The sequence below is a fragment of the Somniosus microcephalus genome, chromosome 18 (genome assembly GCF_052327205.1).
Source record: "Somniosus microcephalus isolate GS21.2 chromosome 18, FLI_Smic_1.0, whole genome shotgun sequence".
Taxonomy (NCBI): domain Eukaryota; kingdom Metazoa; phylum Chordata; class Chondrichthyes; order Squaliformes; family Somniosidae; genus Somniosus; species Somniosus microcephalus.
In genome coordinates this window covers 57,193,229-57,216,454 of record NC_141004.1, presented here as the reverse complement: position 1 = coordinate 57,216,454, position 23,226 = coordinate 57,193,229, and the positions used below count along the sequence as shown (strand labels likewise).

Sequence of the window (23,226 nt, the reverse complement as noted above, 5' to 3'; positions counted from 1 at the left end):
GCATGTCAAAGCTTTTTCTCTTCGTGGCTGCATAGGTGCATACCATGGATCCTCAGGGGTCAGAGATAAAGTATAAAATGAATGTTCCTGTTAATTTGCATATATCTCATTGCAGATATGAACATGTCTTGTTATTCTGATTCAGGATTTATCCACCCATTAGGCAACAATGCCAAGAACGATCTTTTGCAAAACTTCCAGGCCAACAAAGTTAAAACAGCTGAGTAAGAAATAGAAGTGCAAAAAGAGTTAGCTAGGCTTCATGGGCCAGATTATCTGGACTCAGGGGCCAGATTTGGCTGAAATTATAGTTTGGACATCCCAGAGGATACAAAAAATCCACAGAAAAGTTAGATCACCCTGCTCATTTATCTCAGATTCATTGGCCTTGTAGAATACTTATACTAGCCATTTTCTGAAAGCCCAGACTCTCAGAAAGCTACACTCTCAGACTTTGGGAATGTACGCGCCCTGAAAAAGAGATAAACATCAATTTATTCGTTATCACTTGGACAAGAAAATATTGGGGCGAACCATCACTTGCCCTCATTTATTAGGCAGAGGGTTCATTTTATCTCATTACCTCCAAAGTAAAGCCCAGTAGCTGTACACATGCGCCACTGCCCCTGGTACATTGCTGGCGTAGTTGGACTTCGCATCTGAACGCTGACATCGGTAACTTCCTGAGGTTCCAGTGACCGGACCATCACCATGTTAACATGCCCAAACTGGTCACCTCCCACATATTTCAGAGACACACCAGGAGGCCATTGTTCTGTGCCTACGGAGGAGAGGGAGGAAAATAAGGAGACCAGTATTGTATGTTCAGATACACCAATCAAACAGTCAGAAACTATTATTTCAAACTGAAAGAAATACTAACTCAATACACTGAAGTAAATATAGCTCTGCAAATTAGAAAAAAAACATTGATGTGATTTATTCCACAAACCAATTGAGATGCAACACTGAAATGGAAAATGTGAGAGCATTGAGTAAAGAATAAGCTTTAATTGGCACAAAATAAATCCTTTGACCCACAAAGTGTAAAACATGGATTTCAACTCCAGCAGGCACTGGACAAGTTTTATTGATGGTCTTTTTTCCCTAACCTCCCAATAAACAAGAGAAGCATCATTTACAGAAGTTAGATAAGACAGGCTTACAGTCAGAAAATATTCTCATACAGACACAAAAATAGCAACAAGTGTGCGGTCACTCGGCTTATTTTACATTGTGGCACTTAAATCAATAAACTTCCATATACTAATTTATTTAATAGCCTTATATTATCCCAATCCTGGCAAACACCTATTACTACCAGTACTTCACCTTGATTCAGAAGGAGGCCTGACTACAGCCTTATCCAATTATATCTGACAGATATGCTTCGGACCTAAAATAATAAATGTTACAAAATTTACCACCAAGTGACTTTCTTGATCAAGGCCACCATTGTGCTGTGTTCATGACTAACATGTGGAACCATAACAACCTGTCACTGAGCCCTATTTCAGTTAGCTAAAAATACTCTCCCAGACACCCCAAACTCAAGGTTAAAATCTGCAATTTTACTGCTGCATTTTGACAGTTCAAAGGAACATGGTGTGAAAATGTCACATGCTCATCACTACACTTTATTGAGATCTCAAGAACATTTAAAGGGATTGAACTGGAAGCTAAACTTTAGATTATCAGGAACAGGGGGGGGCAACATTTAGATAGACAGTAGTGTGTTACCTTTTAAGAGGTGGCACAATTCTTAAAGGCCCAACATATTGCAACACAGAGCAGAGGGTATGGGTTTGCACCTGCAATGCCCCACAGCTGTGTAATATACAGATTCTTGTCCTTCTGAATTTGAGAATGCCTCAAGAGGGCATTTTTAAGCTATCTAGGGTCAAGTACTGGCAGTAACAGGTATCGGCAATGGTGGGAGCAATTTGAGGTAATGAATCAAACTTGCAAATTGAATTTATTGATTTCAGTACGGTTCACGTGCCCACCTCAGCCACATAGTCGTGAGAAAATACCAATCAGCGGCCAGGAGCTTCTGGAAATATGGAGAGTGGGGGAAAAAGTCACTTCAGACCTACTTATTGAAGCAGAGGATTAAGTGCATGTTACATGTTGCCCTTTCCACCAGGGTAGAAAGAAAAAGAGAAAAAGTGCCATTAAGGTTTTCAGCAGTAGTTTCATACCAAATGTCGATAATTGCTTTTTAGTGGATTATTTCTGAAAGTGGATGTATTTTGGTTTATTTTATAATTATTATAAATGCTGTAGTTTTTTCTATATTTACACTGTGTTCAAATACTAAAATATAATTTTTAAAGCTGTATCACTTTGTTGTGGTCTATAGTTTATACATCATGTATATTATGACCAAACCTCGCCAAATATCAATTACTTCCATAAACAGCCAGTAATGAGGTTAGAATTGTTCATCCTTCAGTGTGGACATAGGAATGCTTCAAAACAAGGTCCGACTACAGCCTTATCCTGTTGTATTTGATAGATGAGCTTAGGACTTAATAAATTTGCTATAAAATATAATATACCACCAAGTGACTTTCTTGATCAAAGCCACCATTGTACTGTTTCCGTGACTAATGTGGAAATATGACCACGTTTCGCTGAACCAAGGCTCCCACCACCACGACCTTCCTCCCCCTCCACTAGACAACAGAGTGTTAACATCTAGAATCAGAGGGAGCCCTCTGATGGCTCACTAGGTGATTATACCATTGAGCCATACAGAAATCCCATGTCCAAGTACTCCGTTGAGTTGATTAATCTTAGAGTGGTAGTAGGGCACTCCAGGTGCCAGTGTCCCCGGGTTTCACATTCCTTACCATGAGATGGTGATTCCTGCTGAAAGTGCAGGTGTGAACAATGGATGAGAACAAAATCAGGTTCGGTATTATACTCAGCATGGTCAATAGCTTGCCGACCATACCACTGTCCAAGCTCACACATTAAAAAATGGTGCTTGGGTGAAGGAACAGGGCCTTCCATCATCTATGAAACCACACTCAACACTAGGCACCAGCTTGAAGGCAAAAGGAATAACGGGGAAAAAAAGTGAAGAAAAGTAGTCAGACTTCCTGTTCTGTTAAAGCAATATTCGGAGATAAGGAAAAATGTACAGCATGCTTTTTAAAAAGCTACCCGTTTATAAAAAAGGCAACTGCTCAGAAATCATTTATTTACCTCTGCTTGGCCTCCTGATTGAAGCTGCTATTTTATGATTTTAGAGACTACACAGTGTCTATAAACTGATGCTGCGTAGCCTATCCGCTTTTCAGCAGTTTACTGTATTTGCTGATCCCAGCTGAGGTGTGGAGCATAAGAACATAAGACATAGGAGCAGGAGTAGGTCATTTGGCCCCTCGAGCCTGCTCCATCATTCAATAAGATCATGGCTGATCTGATCTTGGCCTCAACTCCACTTCCCTGCCTGCTCCCCAAAACCCTCGACTCACTTACCATTCAAAAATCTGTCTATCTCCACCTTAAATATATTCAATGACAATTCCAAAGATTCATAACCCTCCGAGAAGAAATTCCTCCTCATTTCCGTTTTAAATGGGTGCCCCCTTATTCTGAAATTATGCCCCCAGTTCTGGATTCCCCCACGAGGGGAAACATCCTCTCTGCATCTACCCTGTCAAGCCCCTTCACAATCTTTATGTTTCAATAAGATCCCCTCTCATTCATCTAAACCCCAATGAGTATAGGCCCAACCTGCTCAACCTTTCTTCATAAGACAACCCCTTCATCTCCGGAATCAACCTGGTGAACCTTCGCTGAACTGCCTCCAATGCAAGTATATCCCTCCTTAAATAAGGAGACCAAAACTGTACGCAGTACTCCAGGTGTGGTCTCACCAACGCCCTGTACAGTTGTAACAGGACTTCCCTACTTTTATACTCCATTCCTTTTGCAATAAAGGCCAACATTCCATTTGCCTTCCTAATTACTTGCTGTACCTGCATACTAACTTTGTGATTCATGTACAAGGACCCCCAGATCCCTCTGTACCTCAGCATTTTGTAATCTCTCCCCATTTAAATAATAATTTGCTTTTTTATTTTTCCTACCAAGTGGATAATCTCGCATTTTCCCACATTATACTCCATCTGTCAGATTTTTGCCCACTCACTTAGCCTATCTATATCCCTTGAGATTCTTTGCGTCCTCCACACAACTTGCTTTCCCACCTATCTTTGTAGCATTAGCAAATTTGGCTACATTACACTTGGTCCCTTCATCCAAGTCATTAACATACATTGTAAATAGCTGAGGCCCCAGCACTGATCCCTGCGGCACCCCACTAGTTAATTTGTCAACCTGAAAACGACCCATTTATCCCGACTCTCTGTTTTCTGTTAGTTAGCCAATCCTCTATCCATGTTAATATATTACCCCAACTCCATGAGCTCTTATCTTGTGCAGTAACCTATTATGTGGCACCTTATCTAAAGCCTTCTGGAAATCCAAATACACGACATCTACTGGTTCCCCTTTATCCACCCTGCTCGTTACATCCTCAAAGAACTCCAGCAAATTTGTCAAACATAATTTCCCTTTCATAAAACCATGCTGACTCTGCTTGACTATATTATGATTTTCTAAATGTCCTGCTACCACTTCCTTAATGATGGACTCCAGCATTTTCCTAATGACAGATGTTAGGCTAACTGGTCGATAGTTGCCTGCTTTCTGTCTCCCTCCTTTTTTAAATAGGGGCATTACATTTGCAGTTTTCCAGTCTGCTGGGACCTCTCCAGAATCCAGGGAATTTTGGAAGATTATAACCAATGCATCCACTATCTCTGCAGCCACCTCTTAAGACCCTAGGATGCAAACCATCGGGTCCAGGGGACTTGTCCACCTTTAGTCCCATTAGTTTGCCTAGTACTTTCTCTCTAGTGTTAATGATTGCTTTAAGTTCCCCCACCCCACCCCAATAGCCCCTTGATTATCCATTATTGGGATGCTTTTAGTGTCTTCTACCGTGAAAACTGATACAAAATATTTGTTCAAAGTCTCTGCCATTTCCCTGTTTCCCCATTATTAATTCCCCCAGACTCATCCTCTGGGGACCAACGTTTACTTTAGCTACTCTTTTCCTTTTTATATACCTGTAGAAGCTCTTACTGTCTGCTTTTATATTTATTGCGAGCCGACTCTCTTAAGCTATCTTCTCTATCATTTTTTGTGTCGTCCTTTGCTGGATTTTTAAAATTTCCCAATCCTCTGGCCTTCCACTATTCTTCACAACATTGTATGCCTTGGTTTTCAATTTGACACCATCCTTTACTTCCTTAGTTAGCCATGGATGGTTCATCCTTCTCTTAGGGTCTTTCTATCTCATTGGAAACCTTAGATTAATAAAAATATACAACTACTTTTATTAAAAAAAAACACAAAAGCACAACCCCGAGCAGCACAGACTGTTAAGTCATAGCTTTCAGGCAGGAAGTTCCTCTGCAATAACTTCCAAGCCTCATCTATCCTGAGCAGAGGATAGGGACTTCCCAAAACAGAAAGTGCAGGAGAGGAGGGGGAAGAAGAAACTCGAGGTCCAGTCACCCAAGCTGCCCATACACTTCCCAGCACCTGAGGGTAAAGCAGCAGCACTGGAACAGGTCAGTGCCCATTCTCTCAATCAGGGAAGTTCCAAGGCTACTCAATATCGAGTTCAACAATTTCAGATCATAACCTCGGCCCCTATTATATTTTTATATTTTTTATCCACACTTTTGGTTTGTACCTTTTCCTTTTTTTCCTCTCTCCCACATGGCAGCTGTCTTTCACTCTGCCAGTGCATTTCACACTTCATCTTGAGCCATTGTTTGTTTCTTTACCTGTCCTATTACCATCTCGTCTCCCCTTGAATATCTCTCAATGTCTCTTCTTTCATCCCCTCTCCCATTTCCCAGCCCCCAAACTGCCTTTTAATCTGTTTCATTTCCTGCCTTTTTTTTCTCTGTTCTGAAGAAAGGTTTCGACCTGAAACGTTGACTGTTTCTCTCTACGGATGTTGCCTGGCCTGCTGAGTTTTTCCAGTGTTTTTTGTTGTTATTTCGAAGTTCCAAGGCTTTGCGGGCGGGGCGGGTACAGCAGGTAAAGACAAAACATTGGTCTTCTCCTACCAAGCACGTCTTTAACCTTAGTTAACATGAGTTTATTTGAACAAAATATTCAGCTTACAGATGTTAAAAGTTAGGCTTAGTGCTTTTTTTTAAATATAAAAAGCTTTGAAAACTGACCTGGCTGATACACACTCCATGTAAAAGATAGAGCAGTAGGAATGACTAGGAGCACCATACGAATAGTGATCATATCCTCACCTCCACCTCAAACAAGAAAATAGCAGCTCCATTCAAGGCAGGAAGCCACAGCAAAGGACAACACGACACAAGACCCTTGCATATTACTCTAAGGACTTGGCGCATACTACCCGTCATCTACAAACATAGCCACTGCCTAAAGCAAAACCACATACATTATAATATACATATAATCTAATCTCAAGGGTTAGATAATAATTATGCACTGCTCCAATGTCATTTACACTTTTCATATTATCTGAGCCCCTTGATCAGTTTAATGCCCAGCAATCGCCCTCAAAAAAACTTCAAAAAATGTTACAGAAAATAGAACTTAAAAATCTGATGTCTGTTGCAAATTTTAAATGGCTTAATTTGCCTTCTAATTAAAGAAACAGCAGGTTTTCTTGATCACAAGTGCTTCATTTCAATACTTGATTGAGCGAAATATTAAGGGCACTTAGATCTCCACACCTAGAATGATTAATTTTCTACTGATTGTATCCTATGGATGAATCTGTGACTGAATGAAGAGTATTTGAACTGTATAAACAGAAATATGATTTAGTGCTGTGTGAATCTTGTGAAGCTCCAAACCTACATACAGTAAACTCTTGTTTAAACGGCACTTAATCATCCGGAATACTTCAATAACCGGCAAAATAAATAACCGGTAATCTTGCCGAATCCATCCAGCACTCGTTTTGCCGAGTCAGAGTCTCCCACGGTGGCCGAGTTAGTCAGTGGTTTTTATTTTTGTTTGTGTTAAAAATTGCCTTAGTAGGTATTAGAGTTGCAAAGGGGTGGAAAGTTTCCGGAAATTTTCCATGGGAAGTTTAGCTTGGGAATTTTGCCCAAAAAAGCACATGCTAGCATAATATTGTTTTTTTTTTGTATTTCTTTCATTTTTTTCCCCCCACAGGTCCTCTCTTAAAATTACTAAGAGATGGAATCTTAATTATTAAGGAATTTCTTAACCAATATATGTTTATCTTTTTACTTGGCTTGTTTTAATAATTACAAGTTTTGTGTGCGACTGTGAACAAGTGTGTCCTGATTGGTTGGATGAGTGGATGAGTGATTAGCTCCCTCTATTGGTGATGTAGCGTCGTGCATGCACAGGTTATGCTTCCATCACATGGAGCATCAGGAAAAATTTACTCACCCTGTTGCAATCGTGCTGATCGACCGCAGTTCGACACAGAGATAAATGCCCTTTATTTCTCTGCATAGAACAATGCCACGTTTACCGTCGGATGTGTGGAAGCATTTTACCCCAGGCATTAAAGATGGAAAGACTGGTACATGTGCAAACTGTACAAAGCCATATGTAAAGAATGCCACAAAGATGCAGCAGCATTTATCCAAAAGCTCACAGCAGTCAGCCCAGAGTTCCTCTGCTTCCATTCAAGAAGATGATGGTTCACATTCAGCATCAGGCTCCTTACCATCAGCAACTCCTGGCCCACTTGGAAGGTTCTTTGATACAATGGATAATCATAGCCAGAAGAATGCAGATGAGTGCCTTGCTCGAGCTGTATATGCGACAGGCTCACCCCTCATGCTCACAGCCAATGTATACTGGAAGAGATTTTTCAATGTTATTCGCCCTGCATACTGTCCTCCCACCAGACATGCTTTGTCTACTTATTTGCTGGAGGCTGAGTATAACAGAGTCCAAGGAAAGCTCAAAGAAACGATAGCGATGGCAGACTGTGGTGCAGTTATCTCAGATGGGTGGTCAAATGTACGAAGGGAGGGCATCATAAACTACATCGTCTCCACTCCTCTCCCAGCGTTCTTCAAGAGCAAAGACACAAATGACAACAGACACACAGGCACATACATTGCTGATGAGCTGAACGCGGTCATCAACAATCTTGGATCACAAAAGGTCTTTGCAGTAGTTACTGACAATGCTGCGAATATGAAGGCTGCTTGGGCTCGTGGAGGAGGCCTACCCTCGTATTATGTCTATTGGGTGCGCAGCTCATGGGCTCAACCTGCTCCTCAAGGACATCATGGGTTTGAGAACCATGGAAACACTGTACAAGAGAGCCAAGCAAGTTGTTAAGTATGTCAGGGGAAAACAGGTAGTTGCAGCAACCTACAACTCCAAGCAAACGACAAAGAACAAGAACACCACACTGAAGCTGCCCAGCAACACTAGATGGGGTGGCGTTGTCATAATGTACAACAGCCTTCTGGAGGGTAAGGAATCGCTGCAAGAAATAGCAATATCCCAGTCTGGGGATATGGAAACCACCATCAAGAAAATACTGCTGGATGATGTGTTTTGGGAGAGAGTGGTTAGCAGCCTTAAACTACTCTCACCAGTAGCATCTGCAACTGCTCAGATTGAAGGAGATGACACTGTCTTGTCAGATGTTCTCAAGCTTTTTGCAGATTTAAAAGAACAATTCAGCATTGCCCTACCCACATCCCTGCTGCTCAAAGCAGAGGAGAAGGCAACTGTTCAATTCACACAGACGCGTCAAGAATTTTGTGTCAAGCCGATTCATGCTGCAGCATACATGCTGGACCCAAAGCATGTTGGGAGACCAATACTTTCTGGAGAACAGATCAACAGCGCTTAGTGTGATTTCTACCCTCTCACCATCTCAATCTGGATGTGGGCAAAGTTCTGGGAAGTCTGGCAAAGTTCTCTACCAAGCAAGGTCTTTGGAATGGGGATGGGATATGGGAATCATGCAAGCATTATCAGTGCACATACCTGGTGGAAGGGACTTTGTGCATCTGAGGCCCGGTCACCCATTGCATCAGTGATACTCCAAATCCCACCATCAGCAGCCTCTGAACGAAACTGGTCACTTTTTGGGAATACGCATACAAAGGTGCGCAACAGGCTGACTAACAAGAGAGTGGAGAAACTGGTGGCTATCCGGGCGAACCTACAACTTATTGAGCCAGATACAGAAGTGTCCACCACACAGCTAGACAGTCCATTTTGGAGTCCATTATTAAAGAGACAGTAACAGGACATTTGGATAATCATAATTTAATAGGACAAAGTCAGCATGGTTTTATGAAGGGGAAGTCATGTTTGACAAATTTGCTGGAGTTCTTTGAGGAAGTAACATATAGGGTGGATAAAGGGGAACCAGTGGACGTAGTGTATTTAGACTTCCAAAAGGCATTTGACAAGGTGCCACACAAAAGATTATTGCTTAAGATAAAAAATCACGGGATTGGGGGTAATATTCTGGCATGGATAGAGGATTGGCTATCTAACAGAAGGCAGAGAGTTGGGATAAATGGTTCATTCTCAGACTGGCAAACATTAACTAGTGGTGTTCCGCAGGGGTCAGTGCTGGGTCCCCAACTCTTTACAATCTATATTAACGATTTGGAGGAGGGGACCGAGTGTAACATATCAAAGTTTGCAGATGATACTAAGATGGGAGGGAAAGTAGTGAGTGAGGAGGACATAAAAAACCGGCAAGGGGACATAGACAGGCTAAGTAAGTGGGCAGAGATTTGGCAGATGGAATACAATACTGGAAAGTGTGAGGTTATGCACTTTGGCAGGAAAAATCGTAGAGCAAGTTATTATCTTAATGGCAAGAAACTGGAAAGTACTGAAGTACAAAGGGATCTGGGGGTCCTGGTGCACGAAACTCAAAAGGTTAGTATGCAGGTGCAGCAAGTGATTAAGAAGGCCAATGGAATGTTGGCTTTCATTGCTAGGGGGATAGAATATAAAAATAGGGAGGTATTGCTTCAGTTGTACAAGGTATTGGTGAGACCGCACCTGGAATACTGCATACAGTTTTGGTGTCCATACTTAAGAAAGGACATACTTGCTCTCGAGTCAGTACAAAGAAGGTTCACTCGGTTAATCCCGGGGATGAGGGGATGGACATATGAGGAGAGGTTGAGTAGATTGGGACTCTACTCATTGGAGTTCAGAAGAATGAGAGGCGATCTTATTGAAACATAAGATTGTGAAGGGGTTGGATCGGGTGGATGCGGGGAGGATGTTCCCGATGATGGGTGAAACGAGAACTAGGGGGCATAGTCTTAGAATAAGGGGCTGCTCTTTCAAAACTGAGATGAGGAGGAACTACTTCACTCAGAGGGTGGTAGGTCCATGGAATATGCTGCCCCAAAAAGCTGTAGAAGCTACATCGTTACATAAATTAAAAACAGAAATAGACAGTTTCCTAGAAGTAAAGGGAATTAAGGGTTACGGGGAGCGGGCAGGAATTTGGATATGAATCTAGGTTCGGATCGGTCATGGCCCTGTGGGTAGCGGAGCGGGCCCAGGGGCCATGTAGCCTGATCCTGCTCCTATTTCGTGTGTCTAATTCTGTTAGATTCAGGAGATGGTTCTGTGATAGTGGATTGGCGGTTAGGATCAGATCAGCCATGATCTTATTGAATGGCGGAGCAGGCTCGAGGGGCCGATTGGCCTACTCCTGCTCCTATTTCTTATGTTATGTTCTTATGACACAGAGGAGGAAATAGACACGTCAGAGCCAGAGTCAGAGAATCAGGAGGAGCAATGATGAGTAGAAGACTCAAAGGGACAAAATAAGGACAAATTACAGGCTAAATAAGCTGACGCTCTTTTTATTTTATTTTAGGTGGGTCTTTTTTGTGGGGGTTCAATAAAGTTCAAAATTATAACCTAAATAAAGTTTTGAAAGCCTGTTTTTATTTGTATGGAACAGTATGTCTATTTTGGTGACAAAGATGTCAGACAAAAACCATCAGTGTGCAAAAAAATTCAAAATTCCCATAAATTCCCATGGAAAGTTTCCTCTTTTAAAAATTCCTGGAATTTTGCAACCCTAGTAGGTATACCTCTCTGTTATCAAGAATTTTTCATCAACTGGCACCATCCTGGTCCCATAGGTGCCGGATAAGAAAGAGTTTACTGAATTTGAATTGAAGCTTTTAGATTATGAATCTTAATCTACTTAAGTTTTGCCCAATTGCCTGACTTCCAATGCATCAAGTGCTTAAAAACAAGACACAGAAAAAAAAAGTGTCCCCCAAGATGTGGTGGTGAACTCACAATGTTCTCAATCACAAATTGAGCAGTGAATTATCAAGCACTTAGTTTGACAACTATAATGAGATAGCAGAAATAATTCAAAGGCTTGCTGTTTATACAAAGACTGTCATTAACCCAGTAAAGACTCTACTTGCATTGTACTCTCTTGCATTGGCCAGACATTTTGTGTTTGATATCTCCATTTTCAATTTGTAAATAAATTGATTTGTTTCTGTAGTCTGGCTGAGTGTAAATTTCACCATTTCCAAAGTGAGTGTAACAGCGTAATATGAGACTACATTTAATTCAGTATACAGATAACTGCAGAGGGAGATTGATGTTAACTCTACAAGTCAGACAACTTTGCACGAGCAAATTTCTGAAAAGTTAGAGATGCCGGATCTCAGGAGAGAAGCTCACTTATGGGTAAAAATCAAGTATTCTAATAGCCAAGTAAAAACGAGCAAGTTACTCGAACTGAAGCCACTTCTGTTCTAATGGGCAATTTTCTTATTTCCCCTAAAAGAAAAAAAGCTCATCGTCAACAAAAACATGAAGTAAGCAGGAACAGCTACACAAGTGAAACTCTATACAATAGCCCCACAGTATGCCTTGAATTGGTACTGCAGAAGTGAAAAACTCATTGCTGATGCTGTGGAAATTTCACACCACAGTGTGGCAGCAGTTTCTTTGAAGCTTTTGAACATTTTAAAAATGACTGACTTCAATCGATTCCATCTATTTCTAAATCCAAGCTGGCCAATGTTCAGGCTAGAACCTACTATTGCTCTTCCAGTTACAGACACATTAGGTGCAATGAAGGCCTCCTGAGTCTTTGACTTGGTTGCCATTATATGATGGTGCTAGCTCACCACTACAAGCTCAAATGTCCGGTCTATGTGAACACTGGGTGGTCCTACAAATAAATCAGTAGAAGAGTGGAGATGATTTCAGAAAATTAAAACAAAGCTTTTAAGTTTCATAATGGTATTCTAGAGCTGGAGATTTCTGGTACACATAGCACAATTATCATCCTTCCATAATCTTATTCATTATTTTCTCCTTTTTCCACATGTGTGTTCCTTCTATATTTAGCCTCATTCTCTTTCATGGCTATGCTACTGTGTTAATGTTGAACTTTTGGTTTACCAAATTTTGTTTAGTGTAATACTTCCCTGTTTTCCCATGGGTTCCTTGGATCTGATGGCTACCTCCTGCAGCCAAAAAACTAAAAGCCTGGTTGACTACCTAAGCATGAAATTCGCAAAAGACTCAAAAAGGGCAGTGATCCACATACTGGTCTTCTACATAGATGAGCAATTGCAGTCATTTTGCAGAGGCTGAATGAATAAGAATGTCGTCTATCCTCCGCACAAATTGCAACAAGCCCATCATCCATCCAGGACAGTCAGTGGGACTTGTTTCTTTTGGAGTTTTATACTCGGAAGACATCTGATCAATTCTTGACCCCTTCCTCACAAGCTGCACAAAATTACAATCCACAGACTAACCTTTAGTTCTATAAAGGGGGCTGCCAACTCTGTAGATTAAAATCACACTAAGAAAAATAAGTTGTCTGACACTAAACATCTAATATTCCAGGTCAGAGTTAGTCACAGTGAGGAAAGGGAGTATGACAAAAGTACATGGAGGAAAATACATCCAGGAGTAAAAACCACACTGAAAATATAGCTATTGTATTTTTATTATTTTTCCTCCACAAATCTTAGGACAAGGTCAGTGATGTGCAAAGCTTGGGTACCGATGATTTGATGTTACAGGTTCTCTTCAGACCCATGTAGGGAGTCGAGTCAAGTCGTTGGGGTTTTATGCTAATTTCTTGCATTCAGTTTCACTGACTACTCCAGTGAATGGCTCTCACATCCCCATAATCCAGAGCATGCTTTAGCCGACCCAATACCTATGTGAACGATTGCAAGACTGAGGCATTATCACAGAGAACCCTTACTCTGTGTACCGGTTGTTGGAATTCATCATATTCTGCCACACGATTCTCCTCTCTTCAGAAAGCAGACTGAGCCAGACCAAGACTCAGGTTCAAAACCAACAGCTGCTTTTATTTTGGTAAGTGAACAGTATGCAATGTAAAACTGAATCATACTTCGTTATTCTCCTGGATACATGAAATAATAAAGATACCGCTCATTTCTCTTAACATAGATTTTAAAACATGTTTACTTGCTGTAACTTGAATCTGGCCCAGCTTAAAAAGAGCTATTCTGCTGCTGGCTGGAATACTGAAATTGACTGTACTCAGTAAAAAAAGGTAATACTTCAACCCCTTTTGAAGTTATGTCGATACAAAAAGCAATAGATAACTGCATCTCTCAATTATATTGCCAGCCAACCATAAAAGATTGCATTTCGCTCATCAGTACTGACTGGATAGAATTTGACAACAGCAAGAATATTTGTGATTAAATGTGACTGCTTTGGCCTTTTAAAAAAGTCATTCCATTGTGCTTTCCTGAGTAACTTGTGCCTTGTGAAGCCTACTGCAGCCAACCTTGTCTGGGCTCAACCATCAAGGTTTACAGCATAAAACGAGGCCTTTTTGTTAGAGCAACCTGAAACAAATCCCACTGCCCCATGCTCTTCGCCACCCCAGCACCATCCTGTTGAATCTACACTATACAATCTCTACAGCTTTAATGTCCTTCCCATAATAGAATACCCAAAACTGTGAACAGTACTTCAACTGAGACCAAACCACGTTTTGTATCCCTCCTTCAATATGGAAGTAGCGCCAGAGGATTGGAGGGTTGCAAATGTTTCTCCCCTTTTTGGAACGGGGGGAGGGGGGCTGGCGAAGAGATAAACCAGTTAACTACAGGCCAGTCAGCTTAATGTCAGTGGTGGGGAAACTTCGAGACCATAATCCTGGACAAAATTGTCACTTGGAAGAACATGGGTTAATAAATGACCGCCAACATGGATTTGTTAAAGGCAAATTGTCTCTGACGAACTTGAGTGAGTTCTTCTGTGAAATAACGAAGATGGTTGATGAAGGTAGTGCAGTTGATGTTGTGTGAATGGACTTTCAAAAGGTGTTTGATAAAGTGCCACATAATAGATTTGTTAGCAAAATTGAAGCCCATGGGATTAAAGGGGCAGTGGCTGCGTGGATATGAAATTGGCTGCAAGACAGAAAGCAGAGAGTAGCAATGAACGGTTGGTTTTTGGACTGGAGGGAAGTTATCCATAGTGTTCCCAAGGGTTCAGTATTGCGACCACTGCTCTTTTTGATATATATTAATTGATTTGGACTTGGGTATACAAGGAATCATTTCAAAGTTTGCAGTTGACAAAGCTTGGAAATGTAGTAAAGTGAGGAGGACAGTATCAGACTTCAGGAGGATATAGACAGACTGGTGAAATGGGCAGACACATGACAGATGAAATTTAATAGAGAGAAGGAAAAAAATCACAAGAGTATAAACTAAATGGTACAATTTTAAACGGGGTGCAACAACAGAGAGACTGGGGGGGGGGGGGGGGGGGGTTCACATATCCAAATATTTGAAGGTGGCAGGACAAGTTGAGAAGGCTGTTATAAAAGCATACAGGATCCTTGGCTTTATAAATAGAGGCACGGAGTACAAGAGCAAGGAAATTATGCTAAACCTTTATAAATCACTATTTATACCTCAGTTAGTGTTTTGAGTCCAATTCTGGGCACCACACTTTAGAAAGGACGTCAAGACCTTGGAGAGGGTGCAGAGGACATTTTCTAGAATGGTATCAGGGATGAGGGTTTCAGTTATCTGGAGAGACGAGAGAAGCTGGGATTGTTCTCCTTAAAGGAGAGAAGATTAAAAGGACATTTAATAGAGGTGTCCAAAATTATGAGGGGCTTTGATAGAGTAGATAGGGAGAAACTGTTTCCACTGGCAGGAGGGTTGGTAACCAGAGGGCACAGATTTAAAATAATTGGCAAAAAGCCAGGGGGAAGATAAGGAGAATTTTTTTTAGACCGTGAGTTATGATGATCTGGAATGCATTGTCTGAAGGGATAATGGAAGCAGATTCAATAGGGAATTGAAAAATATGCAGGGCTATGGGGAAAAGAGAAGGGGAGTGAGACTAATTGACAGCTCTTTCAGAAAGTCACCGGCACACGCATAATGGGCCGAATGGCCTCCTTACGTGCTGTATGAAACTTATTTTTACTTCTTTACTCCAGTACTCTATGCCCCAGTTTAGAAAACCCAAAATTCTTTTGATTTTTTTTATGGCTTTATCCACCTGCACTCACACTTACAAGGAATTATATATTTGAATCCTCAGGTCTCCATTCGTCCACATCCTTCAGCACTTTTCCATTGAGTGTATACATTACCTCACACTTAGCCACATTAAATTGCATCTGCCTCTAGCCTGTCCATGACATGTTTTCTTAAGTCATTTACAGTCCACCTCGCTGTTTGGCAAACCCCATATAAAATGTGTCAGCGCCAAATTTTGAGATTGTGATCCATATGCCCAAGTCCAAATCATCTATATGTACACGGAGAACAGAAAGGATCAGCAATGGCCCAAGGGTACACCACTTCCAAACCTTCTCCAATTACAGCAACACCCATTTACCCTAACTATTTCCTGCGAACCAACTTTCTACCCATGCTGCTACATTTGCCTGAATATTTCTGACAAGCCTCTTGTGGGACACCTTCTCAAATATATTCTAAAATCCATGTACAGTACATCTACTGCATCTCCTTTACGAACCTGTTCACTTATTATTAAAAAACTATTAGATTTGTCACATGGCTTGCCTTTAACAAATCTGTGCTGGCTGTCCTTGATTAACTCATGCATTTTTAAATGTTCACATAAAAGCATTCAGTATATTATCTGCTAGCCTTTTTTCAGTCCTTTTTAGTCCTATTCATTCACCCTTAGAATAAACTTGGTATAATCATTATTTTATTATTATTAGTCCTAATATGTGTCTCTTTAAATTTCAGTTTTGTCTTCATCTCCTTGACGCACCCGCTTTTTGCCCTATCTATATTATAGAAATAGTAACATCCTGTCAATATTTTTCCATTATAAATTCCTATGTCCACACTCAATGTAAACTCATCATGCTATACTTGCAAACCCCAGCTAATAGAGACACTGCGGTGCACCGCGGGTGGGAGGGTCTAAATACAGTGTGACAAGTTTACAAGCCCATTTTTTATTATTCATGTGGAAATTTAAACTTATAATGGCAACATGTATATATTAATATAAAGGACAGAATTCATGGTTTAAAATAAGGGGGCTTTTATCATTTGTGGGCCCTGGTCCAATTATCCTCCACTCTCCAACTCTGCTTTGCCGGAATATTACACTAGTGCAATGCCTAGGAGAAATTCTAGGAACTGGGAATCAACTAGAAGGAATTTATTTATTTTGTACTCTCTCCAGTTCATACTTGCAGATTCCCCACTTCTGATCTACTAAACTGTTGTTAAACTTTTGGCCCAATTAATTGCGGACAGATCTTATTTCACTGAACTTTACCCATTCCAATCCAGCACCTTTATTTTTGACTATTATCCTTTTTTATTTTTACATTGAACTTAACTATATTATTATGGTCAGTATTTCCCTACTCTCGTCAGTTATTTGCCCCAATTCATTTCCAGAATTAAATCGAACAATCTTTGTGTACATGCTATCCCCTGGTGATAACAGATACTGGGACAACTTGTATGTATGCTGACAACACCCAGCTCTACCTTTTCACCACCTATCTCAACCGTCCACTGCCTCAGGTGTTGTCAGAGCGCTTGTCCCACACATTCAGTGTTGAATGAGCCGTAATTTCATCCAGGTGAACTTTAGGAAAACTGAAGCCATCGTTTTCAGGCCCCAGCACAAACCTCCATACTCTTCCATTCCCTCCCCGGCCACGGTCTCCGGTTGAACCAGACTGTTCCTAACCTCTGAATGAAATTCAACCCCAACGTGAGCTTCTGACCCCCATATCCTCAATCACAAAAACCCACCTACTTCTGCCTCCATAACAAAGTCTGCCTCTGCTTCTGCCTCAGCCAATCTGCTGTTCCCATCTTCCACCCTCAACCCAATCCAAAACTCTGCTGCCTGTATCCTATCCCACACTGTCCCACTCACCCCGTCCTTGCTGACCCACACTGGCTCCCACTATCCCACTTCAGCCCTACAACCTCCTCCTAGAACCGTGTTCCTCAGACTGTGGCCTCTTGTGCACCCCCCTCCCTTCAACCAACCACTGGCAGCCGTGCTTTTGGTCACCCCTCTTAATATCTCTTTACTTTCAGTGTTCATTTTTTCTGACTACGCTTCTGTGAAGTGCATTGGGACGTTTTTCTGGATTAAAGGCGCTATATAAATGCAAGTTATTGTTATATGAGTATTGTATTGCTGCTTCAACTGCCAAACCTTTATAACCCTCAGAAACTTTGGGATAGGCCCCTTGTCCAAAAGAATGTTGAAAAAAGAGTGGAAATATAAGGCAAGGCATGGAGCTTGTGGCCTTGTAGCTGATGTCCAGAGGGTCGAACTTGATGGTATCACCAAACTATGCGAAACAGTGTGCCCATTTGTGCATAATACGTCCAACTCTCTGCTGACAGAAAGGGCTAAAACTGGAGTCTGTGGGGTGTTTGGTACATTCTGTGTGCAAGTCTGAGTTGCCCCATAGCATCCTACTTCCATACTTCTCACTCCTCCTTTTCATCTATTTATCAGTATAGGTCTCATCCCCTAAATCTTTCACCCGTGTAATTGTAACCCAGATGGTTCAGCATCTTCACAACATGTGTAAGGAGATCTGAAATTCACTAAAGGTAGCTCAGATATCTCCCTACTCTGGCACGATGATGAGATCCCAGAAGCATTCACAGAATAAATTCAGATTCCAGGCACAAAAATAGGATCAATGGGGATCATCATTCAACACCACCAAATGATTTCCTGTGAATAATTAGTCAATTAATTTCATCTTACACAGTCAAACCTTTTTCACTACTTTCAAACTGGGCTTTTATGCCACAAAATTCAACTCAAAGCAATGTCCTTAGAATTGCGCCTCCACAAAATGAAAATAATTTGAAGCATCAGGTTGCTACTTAGGCTTGAAATAAGGGCCGGAGATCAATTGTTAACATGCAACTAGCCTTATCTGCAGTCCTAAGCACCCGCTAAATTTTAACACCTCACATTCTAAAACCAACATGTGTTAGAAAAATACCATAAACCCACTTCACTTCTCAAACTGATTTTGCTCCTTTTAAAATATTCCAGGACAACGTAGGCTGGTGATGCAGCTAATTTCTGAACTGACAAAACTGCCCAAGCAAAACACCATTTCAGATCTCTAATACTCAGTGAATCGCAATTTCAGTTAAGTGATTTTGGGGAAAGGTGAGACGTAGTGATGGCCTGAGCTCCCCACTAAAAAGTAATGAACATCTGGCACAAGTTAATCCTATCCCACCTCACCCAACTCTCAGTCTCCTAGTGGAGAGTGACAAAGCAACGGTCATACAGGCTTTGACAACAGGTCTCTTACCAAGGGAACGTTGCATCAGTGATCTTAAAGAAAATGACAAAAAAGGTAAGGGGAAAAACCATACAGCTGACCGCAAATGCTGCTGTTCATTTCTGACAAATGCTGTAGCTATGATAGGAAAGTCTATGTAGAATATGTTGGAATGTTTACCAGTTTTACAGTAAGCAAATCTCCCAAGGCATTGCTCACAGTAAGTCGGATGCTTCTTATAACAGGAATTTTAAAATATATTATTTATTGTTTCTTTAGTTTGTGCTGCAGCAGATTACCTTCACTAGCTTAAGTCACACAGTGTCCTTGATCTGTGGATTTCCAAGAGATTTGTAGGATAGGTTCAATGCTGTAATTTGTAGAAGTTTTCTTAATGTAAATGTTAGTTCACATTTATCGAATCCTGGAGTCTTGTCTGTAGTTTCTTCCCCTCTTCCCCAAAAGAAAAAAGCCTGTGATCCACATCAGAACACAAGACATGCATGCAATAACTTAATGAAATTCGATGGCCTAGTTGGATATCCTTCCATTTGTCCTTGGTTCTATATGGTAAGCATCAATAAGCTTGCAGGTTTGTCGGTTTTACAGCAATGCTCAACCTTTCAAAATCTCGTAGTCTAGGCAGATAATTACCTGTGTTCTGTATCCTCCATGTTTTGGTGAACTGGGTGTCAGGTGGAACAGACTCCCCCTCTCCTATTGTAACATCTTCGACAAATGACATAGATGGTGCATTTATATTTGGGCTCTCAAAGTCGTAGTAAGCACCAATGGCAGCCTGCAAATTCCTGAAAAACAAACAAGTTTCTTCATCAATTATCTGAGAGAGACAAATATTTAAAGTTCTTTTGAGATAATAGACCTGCATATAAATCCCTAGAAAACTACATTCAAAAAGTTTCACTGGAAAAAAAAGGTTGTCGAAACAAGGGCAGGAACTTTATTCTACTTGTAACAAAGACCAAATAACACACAGAACAAATCAAAGCGTAATACACAAAAATAACGTCCACAGAAAAATACCCCATGATGTTTCAATGAACAGGTGTAATAAGCCTTCAGGAGAGTGTTAGGATAAGTGACTGAAAATTTAGTTCAAGAGATGTGTTTTAAGTACGCTTTTACGGAGGGTGGAGATTGGGATATCAACAAGGAGGAAGTTAGAGAAGTCGGGTCTAGAGATGATAAAGGTGTGCATAAGGATCTTGGCAGCAGTGAGGGCAAGACAGGAGCAGAGGTGGTAAGGCAGGGGCATAGGTGTAAGCACACAGACTTCGAGTCACACAGTCATAACGGCACAGAAGGAGGCCATTCGGCCCATCGAGTCCGTGCCAGCTCTCTGTAGAGCAATCCAGTCAGTCCCATTCCCCCGCTCTATCCCCGTAGCCCTGCAAGTTTATTTCCCTCAAGTGCCTATCCAGTCTCCCCTTGAAAACATCGAGTGTCTCCGCCTCCACCACTTCCGTCGGCAGTGTGTTCCAGGTCCTCACCACTCTCGTGCCCAAAACCTTAAATCTGTGTCCCCTAGTCCTTGTACCAACAACTAGTGGGAACAGCCTTTCCCCGTCTAGCCTATCCAAACCCGTCATAATCTTGTACACCTCTATCAAATCACCCCTCATCCTCCTTTGCTCTAATGTAAACAAATCCAGCTTATCCAACCTGTCCTTGTAGCTAAGATCACCCATCCCTGGAACTATTCTGGTAAATCTCCTCTGCACCCTCTCAAGGGCCTTCACATCCTTCCTAAAGTGTGGTGACCAGAATTGGACGCAATACTCCAGTTGTGGTCTAACCAGCGCTTTATAAAGGCTCAGCATAACTTCTCTACTTTTGTACTCAATACCTCTATTTATGAAGCCCAAGATCCCATATGCTTTGCTAACCACTCTCTCAATATGTCCTGCCACCTTCAGGGACCTATGCACATTAACTCCCAGGTCCCTCTGTCCCTGCACACTCTTGAAAACTGTGCCACTAAGTGTATATTGCCTCTCCCTGCTCCTTCTGCCAAAATGCATCACCTCACACTTCTCTGTATTAAATTCCATCTGCCACTCGTCTGCCCATTCTACTAGCCTTTCTATGTCCTGTTGCAGTCGATTGATACCATCACTGTTTGCCACACCCCCAAGTTTGGTGTCATTGGCAAATTTAGAAATTCTACTCTGTACTCCAATATCCAGGTCATTTATATATATATCAAAAAAAGCAGTGGCCCCAGCACTGACCCTTGGGGAACACCACTGATTACCATCCTCCAGTCTGAAAAACAGCCATTTACTACAACTCGCTGTTTTCTGTCCTTAAGCCAATTCCTTATCCAAGCTGTCACTGACCCAACTATCCCATGAGCCTCAATTTTGTTAACCAGCCTTCTATGTGGTACTTTGACAAACGCCTTCCGAAAATCCATGTAGACAACATCCACTGCATTCCCTTCATCAATCCTCTCTGTTACTTCATAAAAAAATTCAATTAGATTAGTCAAACACAATCTGCCTTTTACAAACCTGTGTTGGCTCTCCTTAATTAGCTTAAACCTCTCCAAGTGCCCGTTAATTTTTTCCTTGATTGTTGTTTTTAAAACTTTACCCACCACTGATGTTAAACTGACCGGCCTGTAGTTACTAGAATTGTCCTTGCACCCTTTCTTGAACAATGGTGTCACATTTGCCACTTTCCAATCCTCAGGCACCTCCCCCGCATCTAGGGAAGATTGGAAAATTATGGCAAGCCCTTCCGCTATCTTCTTCCCCAGTTCCCTTAGCAACCTGGGATGCAAGCCATCTGGACCAGGCAACTTGTCCACTCTAAGCATACCCAGCCTTTCTAGCACATCCTGTCGATCAATTTTCACCCCTTCCATTGCTTCTACCGATATTTTGTCAACATCCACCTCCTTAGTAAACACCAATACAAAGTACTCATTGAATATTCTAGCCTTGCCCGGCGCCTGTAAGCATAGATCACCTTCTTTGTCTCTAATAGGCCCCACCCTGTCGCTTACGACCCACTTACTGTTTACATGCCAGCAGAAGATTTTTGGGTTCCTTTTTATGTTATCCGCCATTCTACTCTCATATTCTCTCTTTGCCAATCTTATTTTCATCTTCACTTCCCCTCTCAACTTACTGTATTTGGTCTGGTTCTCCCTTGAAGAATTCACCTGACATGCATCATACATCCTCTTTTTTTTGTTTCATCATCTTCTTTATCTCCCTCGTCATCCAAGGAGCCCTTGCTTTGGTTCCCTTACCCTTCCCCCTTGTAAGACTGTACCTAGCCTGTACTTGGTAGTGGATACGAGGTTTGAAGCTCAGCTATGGATTTACCGGGACGCCAAGGATGCGAGCAGTCTGGTTTAACATGAGCAACCAGCCAGGGAAGGCGATGGAGTGAATGGCTTAGACCGTCCTGCTTTTCAATTGTAGGAAATCCTGGCTCACCCACAACATAGGATCAGGAGTAGGCCATTCAGCCCCTCAAGCCTGTTGCACCATTCAATTTGATCATGGATGACCTGTACCTCAATTCCATTTACCTGCCTTTGATCCATATCCCTAGATACCCTTACCCAATTAGATCACCCCTCAACCTTCTAAACTCAAGTGAATACGAGCCAGGTTTAAGCAACCTGTCCTCATAATTTAACCCTGCGTGTCTTGGTACAATTCTGGTGAATCTGTGCTGTACCCTCTCCAAGGCCATATAACCTTCCTGAGGTGCGGTGCCCCAAAACTAAACACAGTACTCCAAGTGGCGTTTGACCAGGCTCTGTACAGCAGAAGCATAACTTCTTTCCAGTCCCCTTGATAAAAGCCAACATTCCATCAGCTATTTTAATTACTTTTTGTACCTGTGCACTAGCTTTTAGTAATTTGTGTTCCTGAACACCCAAATCCCTTGGCTCCTCCAGTCTCTACTCACTCGCCATTAAGAAAATATTCCAATTGGTCTTTCTTGGATCCCAAGTGGATGACCTCATACTTCTCCACATTGAACTCCATCTGCCATAATTTTGCCCACTCACTTAATCTATCCATGTTCCTTTTTAACTTCCTGCTCCCATCTACACAACCTACTGTACCTCCTAATTTACTGTTACCTGCAAACTTGGATGTGCAACTCGATTACCTCATCCAAGTCATTGATATACGGTGAAATGCTAATGTCCCAGTACAGATACCTGGGGAATACCACGTGGCACATTTCGCCAATCAGCGTACATTCTCTTTATCCCATCTCTGTCTCCTAAACAATTACCAATTTGCCAGACAGTAGTATGCCAGCATAGACATGGTTGAGGT

General features: G+C 41.6%; 1 protein-coding gene across 5 annotated transcripts in view; it reads right to left on the bottom strand.

The window, feature by feature from the left end:
• Window positions 1-23,226, bottom strand: part of ilrun (inflammation and lipid regulator with UBA-like and NBR1-like domains) — a 101,924-nt gene that overhangs the window by 57,105 nt on the left and 21,593 nt on the right. For all 5 annotated transcript variants that reach the window (XR_015081727.1, XM_086011510.1, XM_086011511.1 and 2 more), the window contains exons 2-3: window positions 19,550-19,704; window positions 584-781 (exon numbers count right to left, since the gene is read on the bottom strand). Coding sequence is in view for 4 of the 5 variants with exons in the window: in XM_086011510.1 (XP_085867636.1) it covers window positions 584-781; window positions 19,550-19,704 (353 nt within the window). In the remaining variant the exon portion in view is untranslated. The remainder of the gene's footprint in view (window positions 1-583; window positions 782-19,549; window positions 19,705-23,226) is intronic.